General features: G+C 39.3%; 1 protein-coding gene across 4 annotated transcripts in view; it reads left to right on the forward strand.

The window, feature by feature from the left end:
• Positions 1 to 23,150, forward strand: part of LOC127628691 (netrin-G2-like) — a 68,015-nt gene extending 44,865 nt beyond the window's left edge. For 2 of the 4 annotated variants that reach the window (XM_052105484.1, XM_052105485.1), the window contains exons 5-7: positions 13,299 to 13,466; positions 18,797 to 18,931; positions 22,121 to 23,150. In XM_052105484.1, the coding sequence (XP_051961444.1) occupies positions 13,299 to 13,466; positions 18,797 to 18,931; positions 22,121 to 22,338 (521 nt within the window). In that variant the 3' untranslated portion in view covers positions 22,339 to 23,150. The remainder of the gene's footprint in view (positions 1 to 13,298; positions 13,467 to 18,796; positions 18,932 to 22,120) is intronic. The other 2 variants (XM_052105486.1, XM_052105487.1) reach the window with 2 other exon arrangements.
• The last annotated feature ends 1,850 nt before the right edge of the window (positions 23,151 to 25,000 follow it).

Below are 25,000 nucleotides of genomic sequence, written 5' to 3' on the forward strand. Positions count from 1 at the left end.
GAGAATAATACCACAAACGTCTGGCTTTGATTGGAACGTAGTATATCATATATGTAGTTTTACTGTGTATCAGAGTCTATCTGTTTGTTGACCTTTCAGCTACAGGCCTGAAGCAGTTATTATCATATTTTTACTGTTTTAGTGTTGTTCATCTTTAATGCTCACGGTGACTGAAGCATCATCTGAAGATTTCACTACAACAATAACTGATTCTCCAGCTTTGAACTCAGGTGGGACAATGTGACCCTTAAAGGCATGAGTAGTTTTAGAGATAAAGTAGCTGCCTAATTACATTTTAATGTAAAAATGCATCTGTGTAGAATGTAGAATTTTAGAGAAAATAGAGCTTGAGGAAACTTACACAGGCCACATCCACACAAATCCATATTTCTTTTGCAAACACATTGATTTTGCCATGTTTACGCCTATCATCCACATTGGAACGGCACCTTAAACAGAGGTTTTTTAAATTCTCTCCATTACCGCAGACATTGGAAAACAATAGCATTAGGAACATTAGGAAACTGATAAAGGAGGTTTCAAATGTAGATGTATTCGTGTGGACATGTCACTGTAGTTTAATATGTAAATATGACTATAAATATGACTATAAAGGGGAGGGGTCGAGGGAGACCGCCGTCCGCGAGGGGAGGAGGGAAGAAACTCCCCGACCGCCCGGAGCGTGGGTGGACGGCAGTGTCGAGGACTCTGCAACGAGCATCCCTCCTCCTTCCCGTGTTTCGGCGCCAATGTAACACTGTTAAGGATGGGCAAGGAGGTGGCGAGAACTGGCTTGTCAACATAAATCATAATTTAATGCAAACTGAACTCAAAATACAGAAATGTTAAACAAACACACACATGACGGACATGCCCGTAATTCTCTCTCTCTCTAACCATCGTCACCGGCTGCCTTTATCCCTCGCGCGCCTCATCAGGCCGATTGGGGACCGGGCGCGCGATATTCCGACCCGGCCCCGCCCCCCCTCCGCTCCACACGCACATGTCAGTGTTTTATTGACGAATACAATTTCTAATTTCAAATTTCAGCCATTCAAGCACAAATTTACTGGAAAAATATCTAAACATACTTAAAACAAGACAAATTTACTTGAGATATTTTGTCTTGTTTTTAGAGAAATAAAAGGGTTAGAAAAATTACGTTATTATTACGTTTATTTTTCTTACCCCATACATTTTTCTTGTTTAAGGCATAAACCCCACGAAATTGTGTTAGACTTCTCTGAAAACCAGACTTAATATCATATCATTCCACTTCTCAAATAATCTTTTCTTGTTTTAAGGATTTTAGTAGTGCTGTCAGTGTTAACGCAGTAATGCATGCGATTCATTTCAAACGTTTAATGCGTGCTTTTTCTTATTCGCGATTAAGGCATGTACCGGTACTGATTTGACATTAGATTCTGATGTTTTTATTCAGCTCCGTGTGAGTTGTAAATGCAGTAAGAGGGCGGGGCCTTTGCAATGTTACACTCATATACACAAGACAAACAAACACACAACAGCGAGTCCGTGCCAATGATCAAGTGCTGGAGAAAGAACCTCTTTTAAAACTAAAGCTGAAGGGACTTCGCGAGACTTCACTGAAGTCCTTCACACGTCTTGCAAATCTGCATTTTACCACAAAAGCATGTCAATTCTTACAAGCCCATTGCGCAGCTAGTTTTTCTCCCTGTTGACGTTCTACTCAAATTGAATATAATTTCAACTTTGTAACTGAGCTATTTTAGTGAATTTTTGTCTTTATACTGGGGAGTTTGGAAAATGTTATTAAAGCATTTTAAAATGTATTTAAAGCAATTTTACTACTTTTAAAATCTGAGATTAATCACGATTACAATTTTTAATCTACTGACAGTCCTAATTTTTAGTTAATGTTTTTTTCAGATCAAACTGGAAGTTAATTTGCCTTTGTAGCGTACATACAAAGTGAATTGCAAATTAAATAATTAAAACAGTCCTCCATTACTCTCAATTTCTAAGAACTTTACACAACCGTTCAGGTTCACATCTCACTAAATAACTATTTATTTATGTCTATTTTTGACTATTCAACGTTTTTATATTCAAGTTGATTTAGTTATAAAAGTGAATACATTTGTTTCTAGAGTAATCGGGGTGCTTGACAATTGCTTGATAAGAAGACGGTGCACGGTCTAAAAGATTTGGGAACCACTGTCATGGATTACCATATCCAGCATAATATATCATACCATATAATGTACTTTACATAGACTATAGTTGTTGCCTTAGTATACTATAGAGCCTAATGATGATGTAATGTTCCTTAATCCAGCACAATGGCATATGCAACAACACACCGACTATCCAGTCTGTACTAAATGATGTACTAAAATAATCTAACTGCAAATCACTTGAGACCTTGAAAATGTGCTCTAATCAGATAAACCCATGACACACTGATTTAATTTTCTAACTCTACATGGATGTTACAACACATTCATAGCTGCCTCTGCAGTGCAGAGTGGGATCTCATTTGTAGTGGGACGCCCCCTATGTGACTTAAAAAGAACTGCAAGAGCCAAGATTTGAAAATGCATGTTTTTTTTTCTAACTCAGGAGTTTGTTTGTCTGTTTTCCATACTGACTTGTGTTTTTCTACCCTATTTCTACTACATTCAACTCTCAAATCCCATTAGACGTCCCTCCACCAACCATTGAAACACAAACCGTAGCTAAAACAGAGATTACAACCCCTCCTACCACCACTGAAGCCCCACCCCCAAACACATCCCCTCCTAGTCCTCTCAATGAGCTACCTAAACCACCGGCTCTCACTGAGGCCACGCCTCTCAAAGCCACAGCCCTGGAGGAGGGGCCTGTTCCTGAACTTCCAGAGAGCAAAGGTATGTTATGGCCACTAGTAAGTTTGTGTGTGCGCAAGCGATGTTAGTATTCTATAGACGCCTCTTTCACTTGCACTTGTTTTGGCAGTCATAGCGTTACAGCCAAGCCAAAGCTCAGTGACTCTGTTGCCAGTAAGTCATCTACTCCAACTGACCCCTAGAGTATTGTGGGTAACGGCTGCAAAGTGTGTGCACAGTGGGAAATCAATGCTCAATTAGACAATGTTTTCCTCTGTCATAATATAGGGTGAGTTTGCATCTTTCAGCACAAAGCGGATTAGGGCGGACTGCACGTATAAAACATAAAAGATCCACCTGATCGAAGCACGCGTACACACAAGAGGAATGAATACTGCTTGATCTTTTATGAGTGGAGTTCAGCTAACATGATATGCACAAGCTCAGATCAGAAAACAGAGGGATTAATAAACTGCTCAGCTGAGACGTGAATGGATTTAATCAAGGTGGAGATCTTTGAGAGTCCCAGTGGCATGCTGACGTGAGCTTTTGTGTACCTCAAACATCAACTTGTTCAAGCAGCCAGGCACTTACAATGGAAGTCAATGGGGCCAATGTTTAGAGGGTTTAAAGGCAGAAATGTGACGCTTATGATTTTATAGAAACACTTACATTAAAATTTGTGTTTTACTTTTGTTTTACTTTTGTTTTTACGGTCGATTTAGGGTTTTAAAGTTTACAGAATTATGTCGTTGTGGCAATGAAGTTGTTAAATTGGATAAAAATGTACACAGAAAAGGTTAGTTAATGATTTTATCTCACTTAAATCATGTTAGCATGCATATTGTTTACGTCTTGTGGCTATACTTTTGAAACTGAGTATTTTAACGTTTACGGATTGGCCCCATTGACTTCCAAGTGCCTCGCTGTAACACAGATTTGTGCTTTTTTAATTTTTGGACAAGACAGAATCCATTTTTGTGCAAATCAACATTATACCATACATTCTGCTGATTGAGCTTAATTTGTATTGAATCCAGAATATTTCTCTAACAGTGCTTGAGAATTATGCACCAAATAATTTTGATGGTATTTTTATCCATTCTAGCAACTACACCTTAAATGGACTGAGACTTAGTGAACAAACATTAGCCATTGCATTTGCTATTGCGTGGATAGTCCACCTAAAAATGAAAATTCTGTCATCGCACTTGGTCTCCCTCATTGTCTTTCCAAACCCGTATGACTTGCTTTCTTCCCTGGAGAATAAACAGGAGCATTTTTAAAGTAAAAGTATCATAACTTGGTCCATATGACTCATTTATTATATTCTCTTCTTAAGTCATACAGTTGCTTTGTGTGAGGAACAGAACAAAATTAAAGTCATTATTTACTAGAAATCTTCCTCTCCATCATAGCTTTCAGATCTCGATGGTGCTTGCATATATTCTCCACCTCATAAAACTTCACACCAAGTTTGATATCGGTAAGAGCAAAAACATGTTCTCGTAGTCCTACGTCCTGTGACCAAACATGACACACCATGATTGTTTGTGGACAAATATTAATCACATTAATAAAGCATACATTTAAAAGCAATGCACTATGGGTACAGATCAGAGAAGCAAAACCATCTGAAGAGAAATGTCTTCAATTTTAGTTTTGGTCCATCAAATTGACTTGTGTAAGTAGTGTAGTTTCAAACAGTAATATTGTCCCATTTAAAAACTTAAATAGTAATTAATCAATCAGTGTGTTGATGCGATATCTTTTGAATATTAAAACTTTAACTTCTCCCTCTAGAAGCCTCTAAACCTGAGAAAAATGACTCAGGTAAACCCGTGAAGCCAGTGAAAAAGCCTGATATGAAAGGTAATGAGGTAGTGTTTTAGCTATGATGTAGCTGTTTCCATGGCTGTCTCTACTAAATGCTGAAATCACCCTTTTTAAGTGCACATAGATTGATGCCTTTCATTTGACCCAAATCCCTCACAATCCCTAGAAAGTAGATGATGTGTATGTTAATAGTTTTTAGACATCGCATGCTGAATTTGATGATTTGTGTTGACTAAAAGGACTGGAATAAGTATTGCTGGTGTGCATAAGGGTAAAGCTGTAAGACAACGTGACTGATGCAGATCAAAACGTGTTTGTTACTTCCTAACTTCAGGTTTATTAAATGGATCCCGATTACGTCTCGTAGGCATTCAATCACATTGCTTAAGAGCAATTCATGATGAGTTTGGTGTGAGGAAAACCACATTAACACACAATAAATCAATAAATGAAAGAAATGTGTGCAAGAGAGTGGGTGTATGATATTTTGGACTCTAATGGGATATATCACTGTTTCAGCACCTCCAAAACCTAATGCAAAGGATCCTGGAAAAAAGGTTAAACATCCAGTCAGAGATAAACAGGAGAAAAAGAAATAAGCACAAATAAAAGCAAATTATAAAAAGGTATATATATATATATATATATATATATATATATATATATATATATATATATTTTAAAGGCGGTGAGACTAGTAGATATTAGTCCAATATCTGTAGACGTATAGGAGTAGGTAGCTGTAGACATATAGGAGTAGGTCTTTTTATACGTGCACTATAAAATAAAAAATAATATAATTCCTACTAAGAAGGGACAGTTCAATAGACAGACAAACTAAGCTAGAATCATAGAATCTTTAAAATAATATTGACCCCTTTATAGTTTTAAAATGGCAAATATAATTTTGTATTTCCAAAAAATAACAAAAATAAAAAAACGAAGGAAGGTGTAAAGATTCCTGCACCCAGTGATAAAAAATGCTTGATTATAAATCAATAATAATTACTTGAGTACTTGTCGAGTACTCGAGGGGCGATGACGTACAAAACTGTATATATATTAACATGTCTGACACATGTCTTTGGCTGCTGCGTTGCGTCTTGTTGTTCCAGTGTATCGTCTATTCATTATTATAGGCTGTTATAAAATAATCAGTTACAAAATGTACAAAAGATTGCATAATCAATATATAATGCACAATTTTTTGTCATTATGTGAAGATTCGCCGCTCAACTCAAAGCGTGTCTGTCTGTTCTTCCATCAGGTTACCGTAGTAATCTTAGTAAGCGCGCACCTGTTTTTTTAGTGACTGTCTGAACCGTCTATTTTCAAATCATGGTGGTCTTAACAGGAGACACCATAACCATCACGTTTTTAATGTATAAATCTGTTCCATTTAGCTGCGATCTGTCTAGCTGTTTGAAACACTCGCCTGCTGTATATGCACTGCTTCAGTGCGTTGAAACCACTGCCACACGCCTGGTGTGTGTGTGTGTGTGTCCAAGTGTTTGCTCCTGTGGGGAAAGCCGCGATGCTCTGTATTGTTGTTGCTGCGATGATTCATGAAACATTCTATTCAACTCGGAGAGTCGCATCAGAATGAGACTTTATGTCGGACTTCTAACTTGGAAACTCGTGCGGAAATTTTAAACTCCCATTTTATCGATATGCAGGTGTGTGTTACGTCTCGCAAACTTTTCGGCTCCCAGGGCAGGGAGGTATACAGTCGGTGACAAACATTCACTTTTATTAAAATGACTCAAAGTTCTTACATTAAATGTTAATAAAACATCTTTAGCAACATTTGCAGAGACAGGTGTTCAAAACAAGGTTAATTACAGTCTGTTTTGATTAGCGTAACGATAGCATTGCACCGTCGTATATCAGTTTGGTTGCTATGAGACGTCTCTGACAATCAATGTACCTTAATATCAAAGTGACATTAGCTGTCTGTTAAACTGCAGTCCCTCAAAGACCTAAACTCCAACCCAAGGAACCTATAAAAAGCATGACACCATGGAAAAAGAGATGAATAACAAAGGAGAAATGGAGAAAATGTCAGAGGAAGGTAACGTTAAGTGTGCAGATGTGGTAGATGTCATCTCAATGTGATGACTTTGTGGTTGAGAGTGAAAAGTGTAATGTAGGGATGACAAAATGTATTTTAGTCTGGCCTGTAGTCACAGTAGATCATGAATCTTGGGATTGGTTTGAGAAGTGAGCATATTTGAGTATAGTGGTAAGTAAATATTGAAAACTGATGTCATGTATGGGTAGTTATTGCTGGTTAGTTTTGTGTTTGTTCAGCAGCTGCTTGTAGAGCACAATTAGCTCACTATGTGTGTGTGTGTGGGTGTGTGTGTATAAGTACCAACATCGTGATCATCTCAATTAATTGCCCCCAAGTATTCCCTACAGCACCTCCAGTGGAAAATTCTGGGAAGGGTGAAGAGATTTCTAAGAAGGATGCGGAAACTTCTGGGAAAGACAAAGCAATTTATGAGCAAATGAAGAGAGTGGAAAGTGTTCAGGAGAATGAGGGAAACAGGGAGGAAATTGGTATGAATACACTTTCAAAGAAGTACATTCATGTCTTTTTATTCAACTGTTTATCTGCTGTGTTTCAATCCCTGAATCATTTTATTAGTCACCAGTGAACAAGTCACACCAATACTTGAACCTGTTGCATCAATGCCAGAGTCTTTCAAGCCAATACCAAAGTCCATTGAGTCAATAACGGAGTCTGCTAAATCAATACCAGAGTCCATTGAGTCAATACCAGAGTCTGGTAAATCAATACCAGAGTCCATTGAGTCAATACCAGAGTCTGCTAAATCAATACCAGAGTCCATTGAGTCAATACCAGAGTCTGCTAAATCAATACCAGAGTCCATTGAGTCAATACCAGAGTCTGGTAAGTCAATACCAGAGTATGCCAAGTCAATACTGGAGTCTGGTAAGCCAATAATCAGAGTCTGGTGAGTCAATACAGGAGACTGTTGAGTCAATACTGGAGTCTGCTGTCTCAAAACCGGAGTCTGCAGAGTCAATACCAGAGTCTGGCAAGTCAATACCAGAGTCTGGCGAGTCAATACCAGGGTCTGCTGAGTCAATACCAGAGTCTGGTGAGTCAATACCAGAGTCTGCTGAGTCAATACCGGAGTCTGGCGAGTCAATACCGGAGTCTGCTGAGTCAATACCAGAGTCTAGCGAGTCAATACCAGAGCCTGCTGAGTCAATACCAGAGTCTAGCGAGTCAATACCAGAGTCTGCTGAGTCAATACCAGAGTCTAGCGAGTCAATACCAGAGTCTGCTGAGTCAATACCAGAGTCTAGCGAGTCAATACCAGAGTCTGCTGAGTCAATACCAGAGTTTAGCGAGTCAATACCAGAGTCTGCTAAGTCAATACCGGAGTCTGGCGAGTCAATACCAGAGTCTGCTGAGTCAATACCGGAGTCTGGCGAGTCAATACCAGAGTCTGCTAAGTCAATACCAGAGTCTGGCGAGTCAATACCGGAGGCTGGCGAGTCAATAGCAGAGTCTGGCGAGCTGTTACCTGAAGCTGTTGAGTCATTACAGGAGTCTGTCCAGCCAATAACGGAATATGTCGAGCCAATACCAGAGTCCGCTGAGATAATACAGGAATCTGTTCCGCCAAAACCGGCACCTATCAAGCCAATACAGGAGTCTGTCGAGACAATATCAGAATCTATCACACCAAAAATTTAATCTGGCCCACCAGTACTGGAGTCTTTTTGGCCAGTATCGGAAGTCTGTAACAACAAAAGCAGAGCCAATTTCACCTGTAGTCAAGCCAGATAAATCAGTACCAGAGCTTGAAATCTCAGTAGCAAAACCTGTAATGCCAAAACTAGAGAAACCCAAAAAATCAGAGGAAGCAGAAGATTTCTCACAGAAGGAAGGAAATAAAGAAGAAAGGGAGAATGAAGGGACTGATAAACAGACAGATGCTGAAGGTATGGTTTGTTAAGTGGCCTCAAACTGACTGTAGAATAGTGTAGAAATCTTTAGGAATTCTTCTCTTCATTTCTTGAGTGCTATTGTTTAGAAATAATGGCAAGAAAAGTCTTTACCTACTCATTTGTAGACTTGTAAAAAGATTATCACACCTAAAAGAGTGTCTTTTTGACTTAATTTATCCACTAAGATGGAAAATTGCCTGCTTTAAAATGGCATTTCTGATCAATGTAAACAATGTCAATCATCTTTGTGTGGCTAATTTAGACATAATTGATATAAGGATTGCTCAGTCTTTCTATTTGCTCATCTAGTGCCACCCAAACCCTTTAAGGAAGAGGATGAAAGAGGAGATTAGGAAAAAGATGAATTTTTAGCGAGTAAAGGAGAGAAACCATCTGAAAAAGAGCGTGAAGTAAAGCCTTTTGGAGAGGAGTGGAAAAAGGAGGATAAAATAGAGGACAAAGATGAAGAGAATAAAAAAGGTATTTTTGCATACACAGTCAAGACTCAGAGTGCATTGTAGGTAGGACTGGGCAATATATCAAATATTATCTATTGAAGTAAATACGACAGCACTTTCGGTGTCAAAATAAAAGCTCCACGTGAAGGTGAAGTAAATACGACAGCACTTACGGTGTCAAAATAAAAGCTCCACGTGAAGGTGAAGTAAATACGACAGCACTTTCGGTGTCAAAATAAAAGCTCCACGTGAAGGTGAAGTAAATACGACAGCACTTTCGGTGTCAAAATAAAAGCTCCACGTGAAGGTGAAGTAAAAAGGACATAGGCTTTTGTATAACGCAAGCCTAATAAGAATGATAAGAAAGAATAGAATTAGAATAATATATTTATATATAAAGTCTTTAAAATAAAGAATCTATTTGGCTACAATGGCTGTTTGGATGAAATGATGGTTCCTCTGATTAAAAATAAATAAATAAACACTTTTGAGCCTTTTCAGAGCAAATACATACTTATCGTGATATATATCAAATATCATCAATAGGCTGAACATTTTTAAGATATAATTTTTTTAAGACATATTGCCCAGCCCGAACTGTAGGTAGTGAAGTGTGTCAATCACTGTGTATGCATAGCATTGTGGCTAGAACATTGAAGTACTTCAGTATACTAGCATTTTATATAGCTTAATTTATAGAAGAAATTCCATATAGTAAGTTTGCACCAATAAATGTGCCTTATGATGTTCTATTCTGCAGTAGACAACCTCCTGAGTGAGTGAGTGTGTGTGTAATCGTGTGTATTGATAGATGAAGAATTGCTTGTCGTTGTCTCAGTCGCCGTGTTTCGAGATAAAAGTGTAAAATAAGACTTTTCATCTTTTGAAGTGCTTCAGAAGTTCTTATTATCTGGAGGGCTGCAGACCGTGCAACTAAAAGGAATCATATATGATGAATTTAAAGGTGAGAAAGAAGTGATAATGAGATGCAAAAAAGGGTGAGAGGACTCAGAATGCTCTGCGTAGGTTTCTTTTAGAACAGTTTTTGTGAACCCTTTTCACATTTCCAGCTTTGGAACACAGAAGAAGTGAACTAATGGGCTTTTCACAATTGAAATTGTTAACCCAGGGTCCTCCTCAACACTGGGTAATTGAAATCATGGGGTGTCTTGTTTCATGTTTCACACTGTTCATACTTTACCCTGGGTAAATAATTACCCCCTGGGAATCCATGTTTTGAGGTTTCACACTGTTCACATTGGGCCATGATAAAATCAACTTCCTCATTAAAACCAGTATCATTTTTGGTCTTCATGTCCTTTTTATACACCACACTACCCAGCATAACAGATCAAACAAACTCCACGTACGGGACACCACAATGTATCTTTCGGCCTTATCGACCCTGCTACACACAAATAAGATAGGGGTTCTGATCTTAAGTGAGACAGAAGGTGTGTGTGTGTGTGTGTGTGTGTGTGTGTGTGTGTGTGTGTGTGTGTGTGTGTGTGTATTTAACATTTTAACGGTTTACCTTGTAATGGAGAAAGTAAACAGCGAGTGAAAGTTTTTGCAACTGTACAAAGTTTTATATTAGTTCTCTTTAACTACTATGTACTTAAGAATTTGACACAATGTACTTATTATGTATGTAATTAGGTACGTAATAAGTGTTGTTTCGTTGTACTTACCTGCATTTAAATACAACTGTAATTAAACTTATTCCTAAACCTAACCCTAATCTAACCCTACCCATAAATGTACCCGTACCTCAACCTTAGTAGCAGCAAATGTGAATCGTGTTAGAATTTTCAGAACAATGTGTATTTACACAAGAAGTACATCGTGTTGTTTGTGTTTTATTGTTAGTACATATTAGTTGAAGACGCCTGTTATAAAGTGGGACCATTGGTTGTGTTGCTAAACAACTTTTTATAACATTCTTTCACTGCATCATTTTAACCCCACAAATGTGTTGCTCACAAATGTCCACCCCGGGTTAAAGTCAAAATTACAAGTGTGAATCTTTGCTTTACCCAGGGTTAAAAGTGGGGATTAAAAAGACGATAAACAGGGGTTTAGCACCCCTGTGTGAGGAATAGCGGGACATGGGTACCATTATTTTTGCATTCCTATTTGCTTCAACAGAGAATGAGAAAATCCTCTATTGCATTTCCACAATTTTCCAAAAGAGGAAGAAATAGCGTGAAGTGGATTACAACAGTCAGAGTCTTTTTTTTTTTTAATGAATGCTAGGTTAAAATAATGAAAATGTAATAATATACATTTTTATAAAAAATAAAGGTAAATGTGAAGAGTGTTTTTAATTAAAGGGACAGTTCATCCCAAATGAATATTCCATCCTCATTTACATGAGTTCTAGAACATGTTAGCATTTATTAGAATGATAGATTGCAGTTCTAGAACATGTTCTAGTGGATTTTTCAATAATTGAGCTGTACTGTAGAGAGTTCTAGAACATATTAGCATTTATTAGAATGATAGATTGCAGTTCTTGAACATGTTCTAGTGGATTTGTCAGTCAGTGAGCTGTACTGTAGAGAGTTCTAGAACATGTCACAAGTTGACCGTCTCATTTAGTTTTTCAATACGTCAATTTCCTCTCCCCTCCTTTCTAACTCTCTTTCATCAATCCCTCCAACTCTGCTTCTCTCTATAATGTGTTACGTAAGGTAAGTGTGTGTGCGGCAAGCTTTCATTTATATTTAATTGCTTTGCCTGTTCCTATGTGCTGAGACAGGCTCTAGTCTGTACAGAGTTCTTGCTCTCTCTTTTAAAGTGCACATAAATATTTGAAACACTTCTGACAAAAAAAATACAATTCTGAAATACTAAGAATTCTGAATGCTGATTAAATGATCTGGTAAATATGCATTGCAATGTACATTTGTATAAAGTGATTTCAATGTTAAAGATCATTAGAGAACTGGGCTTTACACAACCTTAATTATTTGCTATGTGTAGCCTGGATCCTACAATGGATTATATATAGTTTCTCTACTCAAACACTGGTGAAATGTTTCACACATCTGAGCATCTTATTTAAATCACACAGATCCAAATTTGAGTTTGCCATATTAAGGCCCTTCAACAGGATTTGTGTCAATGCATCCCAATACACCGAGGTGTTAAACATTAAGCTGTTATATTAACCCTGGCACTATGTTGCGTGTTGGTCGAACAATTTCAACTTTGACCCCATGACCCCGCTGACTTTTTAAAGTGCAGCTGATTACTGAACTCTTTGCAATATACATATCATTCTGTGGTCGGTGCAAAAATCAGGTGCAACTTCTCCTGTGTGCATCTAAGTACATTAATGTGTACGAGACAGTTTTAAAGGTGTGTCTTTACATTTAGAGTAATCCTTGTTTTTTCTTTCTACAATGTATCGAAGAGTTTTTCTTGTTCTAAGCTCAAATAAATGTAACAGTACACCTGTCATTTACCTTGGCTATTTCACTATTAACTGTGAACAGTTTCCACTTCCTTGCTCGCTAGCAGCCTCGTAAAATCCTCCTTCTGTTATGCTATCTGCAACATTTTACATAAGGACATCAAAGAGAAACGTGACACTTTTGTTACGAGATGCATTGACGCCATGACGTGTCACGTGACAAGGAATTTACCTCTCAAAATGATTCAGATTCAATAAATAAGTGCATCTTGGAATCGTGTCTCATCTATCCACTGAACATTGAAACTATGATTGACAGTATAATAAAAGACATAGAAGAGGATACAGGACAGGTGTGAACAGGAAAGGGAGAAGCCCAGTAGTGTGACAAAAAGATCTGCTTTAGAAATTGGAGGAACAGCTGTTTTAGAGAAACACATCTGTCATCAGATACTCCAACATCCCAGTAGAGCACACACACACACCCTCACAAACGCCACACACGAAGGAGACGTGGGGAAGACTCCCATAAGAGATATTGCTCTGTCAGCGGTATACATACACGCATCTCAATTTCACCTGTCAGTACTACGGGTTCAGCTAGAAAGACACAAAAAAGAAGCAATAGTTCTTCATTGATTCGCCATCAAGCATGGACACATCCATTTCATCCCATTATCTGTTTTTATCTTCCGATCCTTCTTTATTTAAACCCAGTGTTTCTTACTTTCCTGTTTTCTTTTTTGCTCTCAGATTGTGAATGTAATGGACACTCTAACCGCTGCAGTTATATAGACTTCCTGAACATCGTCACCTGTGTGAGCTGCAAACACAACACGCGTGGTCAAAACTGCGAGCATTGCCGCATGGGCTTCTACAAAAACACTTCTGCGGAGCCTGATGACGAGAATGTCTGTGTTGGTGAGTAACTGTGTGTGTGTGTGTGTTTTCAAGAGGATTTCATCTGAAATGTTACACAGTTATGTTTTAAGATAAGCAACAGGTTTGCCACAGGAGTCAGTGGAAAATGCAATATATCCTGAAGAAACATTTTCAACTTACGCTCACACCGGCTAGACTATGCACTAAATAGACGCATGGTTTCCCCCTCATCATGGACAGCAAGTGCCACTTTTACAACTGTCACGTCCACAATGCTGGTTTGTCCACATTAATGTGAAGACTAGACATTAAATATGGCATGTTCTTTTGAGTGCCAAGCCTTCACATTTTTGTGGCGATTATTATCTCTGGATTGTGCATTTAGGGTGTGTTCACACTTGGCAGGTTTGTGTGAACGCTGCCACCTGAACCTTGGTGCGCACTAAACATTAGAACCGATACCGCTTGAAAAGTGGGTCTCGGTCTGCTTCCAAATGAACTCTGGTACAGTTTGATTGATATATGAACGCAGCATGGACCAAAGACGTCTAAACGGACCAAAAACAGGAAGTAATTTGCCTAATACTGACCTCAAGCATACCTTGTTCTTCTCATCATAGGAGCTGTTTCCCATTACAGTTCGGGACAGGCGTCGGAACCGCCCATCAGCCGTCCTTGCAGCATATCTTAGTTTGTGTGTGTGCAACGGAGGAATTCCTGGCGCTGTTTTGACTCCTTTACACATTTTATTAACTCTTCGTTAGTTCTCAGCTGGTAAAAATACCACCATATATACATATATACACCCAACCAGTGCATTTCGCCAGCAGTGTTTTGGATGTTCGGCAAGTTCAGTCCAAAAATATACGTCATAAAAGCTGTCCAATCAGGTCGTGACTTTTCCCTGATGCCTTTGGTTTTGTATCGTTAGGTTCGGTGTTAAAAATGCCAGTGTGAACGCTAAACAAACCAGGACTAAATGTAACATTTTCATTTTTGGTCCAAGTCAAGAGAACCAAGAGAACCGAACTACAGAGTGTGTGGTCTTCAAAAAAATGGCTACAAAATTATTTGTACAGCTAATTATGTAATTTATGTGTCTTCATTTATAACAGGCTGAACTCTCTATCTAACGACCCGTAGATAAAGCTGACCATTATTTTTAATCCTTCCTGTCGAGATTTGTTCTATAAAAATCCATAACAGCTTTAGCTTCTCAATGCTGGCAAGCGACCATGGTAAGCAGGACAATCTACTGCTAGCTGTGTTAAATGCTTCACGTTGGGTGGTTCTTTGCCTCGACATCGTGCATTCAAATCATTCATCGCACACCTAGCCATAGATTATCCCTTACTTAATACTACTGAAATAAAGCACTGAAAATTTGAAAAACCCTTTCCAACATCACAACAATCAGATTTAATTTCGAAACCACTGTTGTCATTTTCCTAATGTCATCTTTTTCCAAAGTACTCTATGTGGTTATGGCGGGCATATTCAGAAAAATTCAAATAATTTAGCAAAATCAAAGTGTTTTCAAACAAAAATGGATGAATGTGGATGTGACCTAATGAGTTTCCCTGATAAATATGACTTTGCTTGGTCATTAATGTGCATGAAACTCAAAATGACAATTACTGCAACTTCAACTTCACCTTCACTCTGCAAATCTAAGGTGGGTTGTGCTATACAATGCTCAGTCTTAAGCTGCGTACACACTGCCATTGACTTTGTCGCTGCAGGTCGCCAGTGGCTGGCGGTGAAGTCGCTAGTGGGCGATCCCACTACTGGTTGCCTAGTAACGTTTATAAATGACATTCACGTATGTCATTCCATCGCTTTTCTTGGTGCTAAAGACAAACATTTTGGAGGGAAAAGACTAAATATAAATGGAATCGGTACATACAATGCTTTATATCAAAGATGAGTGAGAAACAAGGCGTGCTGTTTGCCATAGCGGCTGTTTATCTGCAGCGAAAATGCAAACGCCGGTCTGTCCGGGTCCACAAAACCATTCAATCTCAGAGTCAGCACGGCGAGTACCACCGGCTGGTGCAAAAGCTGTGGCTGGATATACCATATCCATATCATAGAGGACTGGAACATTGCTAACAGCAAGAATTAGCCTTTCATCCATCTTTCCGTTACTTTAGGAGCTGAGAGAGAGAGAGAGAGAGAGAGAGAGAGAGAGAGAGAGAGAGAGAGAGGAGGATCACGTGAGCTCTCCCGTCTTCTCTCCTATTGGCTGTCACTTCCGTAAGTTGCTCTTCATTTGAATAAAGTTGAACTTGTCTCAACTTTGTCGCGTCGCTGGACACGCCCACATCTAGTCGCCAACGGTCGCGACAGCTCGTGTCGCCGGAAGTCGCTGTGCTCTCATTGAAAATTAATGGGATGGAGTCGCTGGCAGTGTGTACGCAGCTTTAGGCAGTTGATTTATTTAGTCAGTTTAAGACACTAAAAGCAATTCAGAAATGACACTGAAAGTACAAGAGTGAATCTTTAAAGAGGGCCTGTCCAAGCAGTGTAGACACTGAAGTGGGCGCCAGGGAAATCCAACTGTCAGGAGTCTACATCAAAGAAACTTCAAGAAAAAAAGAGAGAAATAACCAGGAAACCCCATCCAACTGTAACAAATAGTGATACAGTCAGAGAGAGATGCCGAGGACGTAATAAGAAAATCTAAAAAACAAAGAATTGGACACATTTGGACACTTAAAATTGTAGAGTATGAATGTTTTTGCATTATTTAACAAAATATCAAATATATGATATTTTAACGAAATATTTTAAATATAGCAAAAACACAACATTTCACAAAAAGACGTTTTTTAGGTTTCAGATTCTAAAACAATATATGGATTGTTTACAAATGAGACAAAAATTGTTGTGGCACTTTGGCCCCGATTTACTAAAGGTTTACGTGTATAAAACATGGGCAAACTTGACAGCACGATAAAAAAAGTTCTATCGGGAACACACGCAGGCTTGAGTGAAGTTTAAGATGCCATTTATTTGATAAATGTAAAACAGGAAGTAATGTCTCTCTCTTTGGCGTAGGCCCCGTCCGGCGGTCCGAAGGAGTTGTACCCGGAACCATCATGTCCTGCCGGAGATAGGAGGCAGGGGCGAGGAGCCTACCCCCGTGCGGGACAGGGCTCAACTGGTGGTGGTGGGGTGGTGGAGGTTGCCGTGTTAGCACACTGAAACAGCAATGTGATAGATTGTGAGCGGCCTTATAAAGCAACGGCTTACATGCGATTGGCTAGGAGTTACCCAGCTAATGATGTAATGATGTACAGCTGCTAGTCTTCCCGCTAGAACTACGCTGCACTTCCATTTGTGAGCTGATCTACTATAATGCAAAATAGCACATCTTGGCGATGTTTCCCTGAAATTAATATGCAATTTAGAGACGTGCCTCCAAATGTGCATAATAAAGGCTGGTGTAGATGCACATGAAGCAAAAGTGATTTATTTGACCGAACAAGTTTGGTCTTGATCCTGTGAAATGAGCAGGGAGCGCAAATTCTGTATCGTGCAGCTTCCAGTGTCTCTCTCGTGCACAGCTACCTTTGCCACAGTCAAGATAATAGTGGTTTGAAATTGAAAAATCAGCACAAATGAGCACGGCCTCATCGGGTGTGTGCCAGGTGCCAACATGGCACAGGATCAAACCTGAGATCTCCATGAGGAGAACATTTACCTCATGCAGAGCTCCCAACTGCACTGAGTTTACACTGTCTATTTTCAGGATTTTTCACATTTCACAAGGAATTGTCCTCTTATACATTTCACTCTATCCCACAATAATATACGCTGACATTTGTAAGAAATGTGAAAATAATTTATTTAAAGCTATAGTGGCAACCAATCTTAACTAAAACACAAATTCTTTGGTGGCACAACATTAGGTTGTACTAAAAACAATAGTGTTATAATATTAGCTGTGGCCACTGGTGCTGAAGCAGGGGTATCTCAGGAGGTGGTGGAGCCCAGCAGGATGGCAAGGAGTGGGCAGAGCAGCAGTGCCAGACTCAAAGTGAGTGCGCTGGCATGGTTACACTGTGTGGTGGTGGTGTAGTGGTCTAAACCACATAACTGGAAAACTATTAATCAGAAGGTTGCTGGTTCGATCCCCACAACCAGCACCATTGTGTGCTTGAGCAAGACACTTAACTCCAGGTTGCTCTGGAGGGATTGTCCCTGTAATAAGTGCACTGTAAGTCGCTTTGGATAAAAGCATCTGCCAAATGCATAAATGTAAATGTAAAGATATATTAGCCAGGCTGATTTTGGTCATTTTCAGATTATTGGCATCAGATGTTAATTATGCCTGTTTGGTTGATTAAACAAAGAGGTAGTTTCATTTTGTCAGTCTTAAATCTACCTAAAGTCTTTCACAATGACATCTGATTAAATATACTCTCAAATTAGTTTGACAATTTGGTTCATTTCAACCACAGAATGGTGGGAATTTTCACGACTTTCAGAAAAAATGACAATTCTCCTCTGATGCATGTATACACTGTTGGACATTGTTAGTAGACAAATGAAATAAACTAGTAAAAGTGTGAAAAATGTTTTAACAAGACTTAATTTTAAATGACGTTCTCAGTTAAGTAAAGAAAATGGGGCGGCTGTGGCTCAGGTAGTAGAACGGGTCAGCCACTAATCACAGGGTTGGCGGTTTGATTCCTGGCCCACATGACTCCACATGCCGAAGTGTCCTTGGGCAAGACACTGAACCCCAAGTTGCTCCCAATGGCAGGCTAGCACCTTACATAGCAGCTCTGCCATCATTGGTGTGTGAATGGGTGAATGAGTCACAGTGTAAAGCGCTAAATAGGTGCTATAAAAGTGCAGACCAATTGCAGAACACCCATTTATCAGCATTTTATTGTCCATCAGCCATTGACAATTATTATATGAAATGAACATGATCCCAACATGACATATACTCTTGCAGTGGACATTAATATGTAAAGTGAGATGAAATGATACGAACAGAAAACTCTGTAGTTGCTCAATTTAAACAATTAGCATGCTAACTGATCCGCTAATTCTTAGCTTTTTTCTAACCTTGTGCAAACAATTGGTAGACGTATGCACAAAGATGGCATATAAACATTGTTATGAATGAATGAAATGTCCACAGGTGCATATAAAATGACACACATTTATGCTGACAGGTTACAATTTATTCAGAGATATAGTGAACTAGCAAAACAAAAAGGGGGCAGGCTAAAGTGTCTATTACAGTGAAAACAAACAAGCATTTTCATCATTTTGTGATTAACATAAAGCTTCAGAAATACTGTAAACTGAAACTGCCTCTAATTCTCTTTTCTTCTTCTTTGCCTTTTCAGAGTGTAACTGTAATACTATGGGCTCGGTTCATGACCGCTGTAACAGTACCGGGTTCTGTCAATGTAAAGATGGCGCTACCGGAGTCAAATGTGATGAATGTCTCCCCGGTTACTATTGGAAACAGGGCTGCTTCCGTAAGTACCTCCCAGATTCATAAAGTACTTTCCAATTAGACTTCATTCAACTCTCCCATCTAATTAACAAATCAATGTTAAAGTGTGCACTGGCATTTCCATTCTCCTCAGCTAATATACATCTGAAATCAGATGTTTATATGCACTTTTACAAAGCTTTTGTTTATTGAAAGCTACCTGATATTAAAGATACGTGTGTGTAATATTATTACCGGCTCTGGCTTGCAATCATTAGTTAGATACTAGCATTGCATCCTCCCGTAAAAAGAAAAGTATTACTGTTAAACATGTCCAATATGATTTTCTTTCTTCTGTGGAACAAGAAAGATATTTTACAGAAAGTCCACAATCCTGCTGTTTTGATAAAACAAGAGGGAAAGGGGCTGAAGGGGCGTCAAGCTCCAAAAATGGCAATAAATAATCAAAATGGTAGCATGCAAATAGTCCATACGACTCATGCGTTACACTCCAAGTCTTCTGAAGAAATACAATGGCTTTGTGCAATGAACAGACTGACATATAAACCACTGTTTACTGAGAATCTTCTGCACCTCCGCTGCAGCTCTCAAATCTAATTCAGGTTTGCGTACTCAAAATTAAGAGGGCAGAGGTGAATTTGATTTGACAAGTGATAGCATGATGTTCTTTGCCCCTAATATACTACATACTAATTCTCCCCTATGTAGTAAGAGTAGTATAGTGGTAGCTAGTGGTACCCAATTCTCAATGCGCTCCAAGTCCTCGTGGTGGCGTAGTGACTCGCCTCAATCCGGGTGGCGGAGGATGAATCTGAGTTGCCTCTGCGTCTGAGACCGCCAATCCGCATCTTATCACGTGGCTTGTTTATTAGCGTGTTACTGTGGAGAGTAGCTTGAGCCTCCACACGCACTACGTCTCTGCGGTAACGCACTCAACAAGCCACGTGATAAGATGCGGATTGACAGCAACTCAGATTCGTCCTCCACCACCTGGATTGGCATCCACGCACAACTCACCACGCGCCCCACTGAGAGCGAGAACCACATTATAGTGACCACGAGGAGGTTACCCCATGTGACTCTACCCTCCCTAGCAACCAGGCCAAATGGTTGCTTAGGAAGCCTGACTGGAGTCACTCAGCACGCCCTGGATTTTAACTCGTGACTCCAGGTGTGGTAGTCAACGTCAGTACTTGCTGAGCTACCCAGGCCCCCGGTGGTAAGCTATTTTGAAATTCTTGCACAGTAAATTACTCAACTAAGATATTTGCCACACCTCAAAGCAGCATTGGTCTGCATCTAATAGGTTTGTCTTGTACTTCCCACTATTTGAGTATCAAATAAGGTGCTGCTGTGTGCATCTGCAGAGTCTAAGAAGCTCATTGGAAACTGGTTTGTGGGGTAATGATCACATTTGTACCTCGATTCCCAGGATGCTTTTAGAACCCCTGCGCTATGCATTTTCCCTGTGATCCATCTTGAAGATGAAACTGGCCCACAGCCAGAACCGCTAAAACTGTGAAGAGAGAGAACAGGGGGGAATCCATTAGGGAACACACTTCCGGACCAGGATTAGTCATTTATTTCACGAACATTTGTTTTGTTCTATGGTTAAGTGGATCTACGTGCGGGGAGTATTTACTGGTTGTAGTAAATGCACTGGATAAAAAGTTTCGTTAATGGTATAAAATATTTTTTACATGACTAATTCATGGTGTGTTCAGGCCTTTAAGAGCCCTGCATTAACAATACATTAAAAAACTTCCTGACCACTTCAGAGCAGAACAAAGACCGACATGTTCACACACACACACACACACACACACACTTAATCTTTTTCACGGGCGTATGTTCAGAATGGAGTACTAGCTTACTGCTTACTAAATACCTTGCAGTTTACACTGCATACTGCCTATATTAAAATAATACTAAGTTAAATGGAATGCATTATGAAACAAATGTTTATGCTACATTGTTGTCACATGACCTCATTATGTTACATATTTAAACAAATATGTAATATGGAATGCTTTATATACTGTTAGTATGCTACATTGTCGTACAGTAAAAAAAAACATACATTTTTTCCATAGGGGAAACATTATAATGATAACTTAAAAATCTTAAAATACAGGCCTACCATGAGCTTTGAGGTTGTTAATCGATGGTATATGTTATTTCAACGTCATTTTGAAATAGCGGAATTCAGTCACAGCTAACAAAGTGCGCCAAAAGAGCTTTGCAGCTACTTCCCAATGTCATGATGTACTGCGAATGACACAATCAAGTAATCTGAATATTTAGCCAGAAATGACTTATGACCAACAACTCTGAATCACTAGTTGTATATTTTCCCATTCGTAATGCTTCATTGGATTATCGTTCATTCCATTATTAAAAACGTTTCTTGCATCTTCGTATTTGTATCTGAATTTCAGATATTATTTTTGCTTCAAATCAAAGTTTGTAATGTTGTGATTGACCTCGGAGCTGGTTGTCTTGGTTAAAGGCTTAAGACCTCTTTTATGAAGGACCCCTATGGAGAAAAAAAAGGGGGGAATGTTTTGTGTAATAAAGTCTAAACTTCCCAGCAGTCCAATCAAATCATAAGTACAGAAGATAAAAAATCATGATAATTATTTATTTTGGTTCATTTGTCACACAATCCATGTCAAGTGCATGACGATGTAAGAAACAGATTTCAAGTGTGCGTGAAGTGCTCGAGAGCTTATGTGTACTATGCACAATGCACAGATAGTATGCTAGTATGGTAGTATGCTATTCTGGACATTGCCATAGTCTTCCTGTTTTTCTGTCATGTTCGGTCTTCATTCACACGCACAGACACAAACTCATTGTTCACTGCTGAGGCAGTGAGACAGTTTGGGGTCAGGTGTGCAGCACCTGGTCTCATTAGTACCCAGACTCCTGCGACCCTATGTTGCTTTTTAATGACACCAGATGTCCATATTAGATTTGACACAGATACAAGCCACCAAGCGATGATCAGGGGTTATGAAAAAAAGTGTTTTTGGAAATCGTATTCCTTGTATTCCCACTTGATTACAAACTGATAATCAGTCGAGACGCTTTGACAAATCCTCCTCTAGTGTGCATGCAGACTTTCACAATCGCTTCTTGAGAAATCTTTTAGTGCGGTGTATATTCATAAAAATTGTAAGTTAAAAAAATTCTCACATCTTCTCCACAGCAAACGTGTGTGACGAGGAGTTACTATTGTGCCAGAACGGGGGGACGTGCTATCAAAATCAGCGCTGTGTTTGCGCACCGGACTTTAAGGGTGTTTTGTGCCAACAGTCGCGCTGCGACGGAGGTAAAAAGTGTAACCATGCCAGCGCGCTCACTTTGAGCCTGGCACTGCTGCTCTGCCCGCTCCTTGCCATCCTGCTGGGCTCCGCCACCTCCTGAGATACCCCTGCTTCAGCACCAGCGGCCACTGAGAGGGAATGGTGCCCACCATCGCCCTCAAAAGGACACAGAATGCCCTGCGGGAGATCAAGATCGAGAGCTAAAAGACTCTAGTAGGGCTACAAATAAAAGGAACTCAAAGCACTCCTTACATATACGCCGAGGATGAATGATACACACACACACACACATTCAAATAATCCAACAAGATGGGATTTCTTCATCAATTGCTGCAAGATTGAACGCTCACCGCACTTCCTTCGCTCTGATTGGCTCAGTGGAAGGGCATGTTCTCACATCTAGAAGGTTCTGTTTTTACGGAAAGACGGGAAAGCTGTGGCGTCACGTTTCTACACTCTTCCGATGCATTTTTAACATTCAGATGTATGTAATGAGCGCTCACTGTTATTCAAAAAAAGCAAAGATTGTGAATATGATTGTGATATTTGTTATCATGAGTATTAAGATTTTAGGCACTGTACCGCTGGTTGTTATAGGAATGTATGTTGCCACAGAATTAATATTTACAAAGTATTCAGGACACAAAGTATCCAACTCAGCAACATTATGAGAAGATATCTAATCAAATCGAATTATTGTAAACCCTCACATTAATGGATTATTTTTGGTAGAGAATATTTTTGTTTGGATCTACATCTATACATAAGAGGTATGAATCTATAACGTAGAGTTTACACTGGACACTTTACAGTCAGGTATTACAAAGGATGAATTTAAGCACTAAATGTATCAAGAGAGAAATCAGAATTTATTGCAAAAGTATATGATGGGGTTTATGGCACTGTAAAAGTTGTGGTTAACGAATTTACAAAATTTAAATAAATGGATGAAATTTTACATCACTGTAAACATTACAGTAAATGTGACTGTTATTTAGCCACCTCTGAGTTGTTTCTGTGCGGGTCATTTCTTTGAGCACTATGCACTGTACTTTACACGAAGCACTCGGCCATCGAATCCATCGTGTGGGAATATCTCAGATTTATCTGCATGCATATGCAAATGAGCTCAAATCTACACTTCTTTAATCTTAAAGACAATATGAGAATGTGTCATGTATTGGGGCAGATTGCTGCCATCTGGTGAGAAAAAGAAAGATAACATGACTTGAAAATCATGTTGAGACAATAATAGCCAGCTGCTGTGCTCAGCAAGACCTTGTTCTTCATCACTGGAGTCAAGCACTCTGGATGTTTTAAAGTCTCTCCCCTTCATTTCTGTGTGTGTTCGTTCAGCATTGTGGCTGATATATAGATTGTATTCCACATATATTAAAAAAATTGCTCTATGTTTGGGTCTTTCCCATTCATTTCCTATAGTCGGTCAATTTTGACCGCTACATTTACATTTATGCATTTGGCAGATGCTTTTTATCCAAAGCGACTTACAGTGCACTTATTACAGGGACAATCCCCCAGAGCAACCTGAAGTTAAGTGCCTTGCTCAAGGGCACAATGGTGGTGGCTGTGGGGATCGAACCAGCAACCTTCTGATTACCAGTTATGTGCATTAAGACCACTACACCACCACCACCACTCCAAACTCCTTTTATTTTATATTTGTTCAGATTGCATATCTAAATAAAGTCACCGAGTTTTTAACCAATCACACTGAGGAAACCACTTTTATTAAAACAGTGAAATCGGTCAAAAATGACCGAACAGCCTAGTAGGGTTAAGGGGCCTCTCAGACCAAATGCGTTTCCATGCTAGCTTAGACACAACACAACAAATATAACTGAATGCATGTGTTTTGAGAAACATTTTTTTAAAGTTGACACGGCATCAAACACCGCACCTTTGTTAGCCAGCAAGACTCAAACGTCAGTTTAGTGCGTTTACATAAATTAGCATGTAGCTCAGTTCAGCTATTATAAATCAAATAAAGTACATATTCGCACAGGAAAGTATTTTTGCAAGTTACTTTCTACACAGAAGTTTCGCCAGGTAACCCCGCCCCTTCCGCTACATAGGGCTAGCCACAACCGTACTATTATTTAGCTGAACAAGTACAAGTACTCATACTACTGACACTACCAATTACCCTAGAGAAGTATTTAATGGGAAAAGGTAACTCAGTGGGACAACATAACAGGATGCTTGCTGACCACGCTCTTTCTGATGAGAGAAAATGCCGTGTCACGTCACAGTAGCAGAGTCAGCTGAGCTCCTGCACCTGAGAGGATCAGAGCTTTTACCCGAGTCAGCGAGCATTGATCAGAATATCAATACAGCATATAGGGAGAATACATCAAGATGATTCTTTATGAGTCCAATGCCTCTTCCTCAGTCCACCTATAGGAAGAAGCATGATTAAAATGATGCTCATATATAATGGCCGATCATTAGAGTATAATAATGTATGTGAAACAGACCACTTTTACTATCAATCTCAACATTCTTCCTCTTGTTTTAGGCACTTTGCATTCTTTCTGCATATCGCCATCTGGTCAGGGCTGGTTAAAGGTGGAGATTTATTGTAAAAATAACTTTAATATTGATCTGTTTCTCACCCCTACCTATCATATTGCTTTTAAAGACATGGATGACACCACTGGAGACATGTGGAGTACTTTTATGCTGCCTTTCTGTGCTTTTTGGAGCTTTAAAGTTCTGGTTACCATGAACTTGCATTGTATGGA

Source organism: Xyrauchen texanus, chromosome 35, assembly GCF_025860055.1.
Source record: "Xyrauchen texanus isolate HMW12.3.18 chromosome 35, RBS_HiC_50CHRs, whole genome shotgun sequence".
In the NCBI taxonomy this organism is placed as follows: domain Eukaryota; kingdom Metazoa; phylum Chordata; class Actinopteri; order Cypriniformes; family Catostomidae; genus Xyrauchen; species Xyrauchen texanus.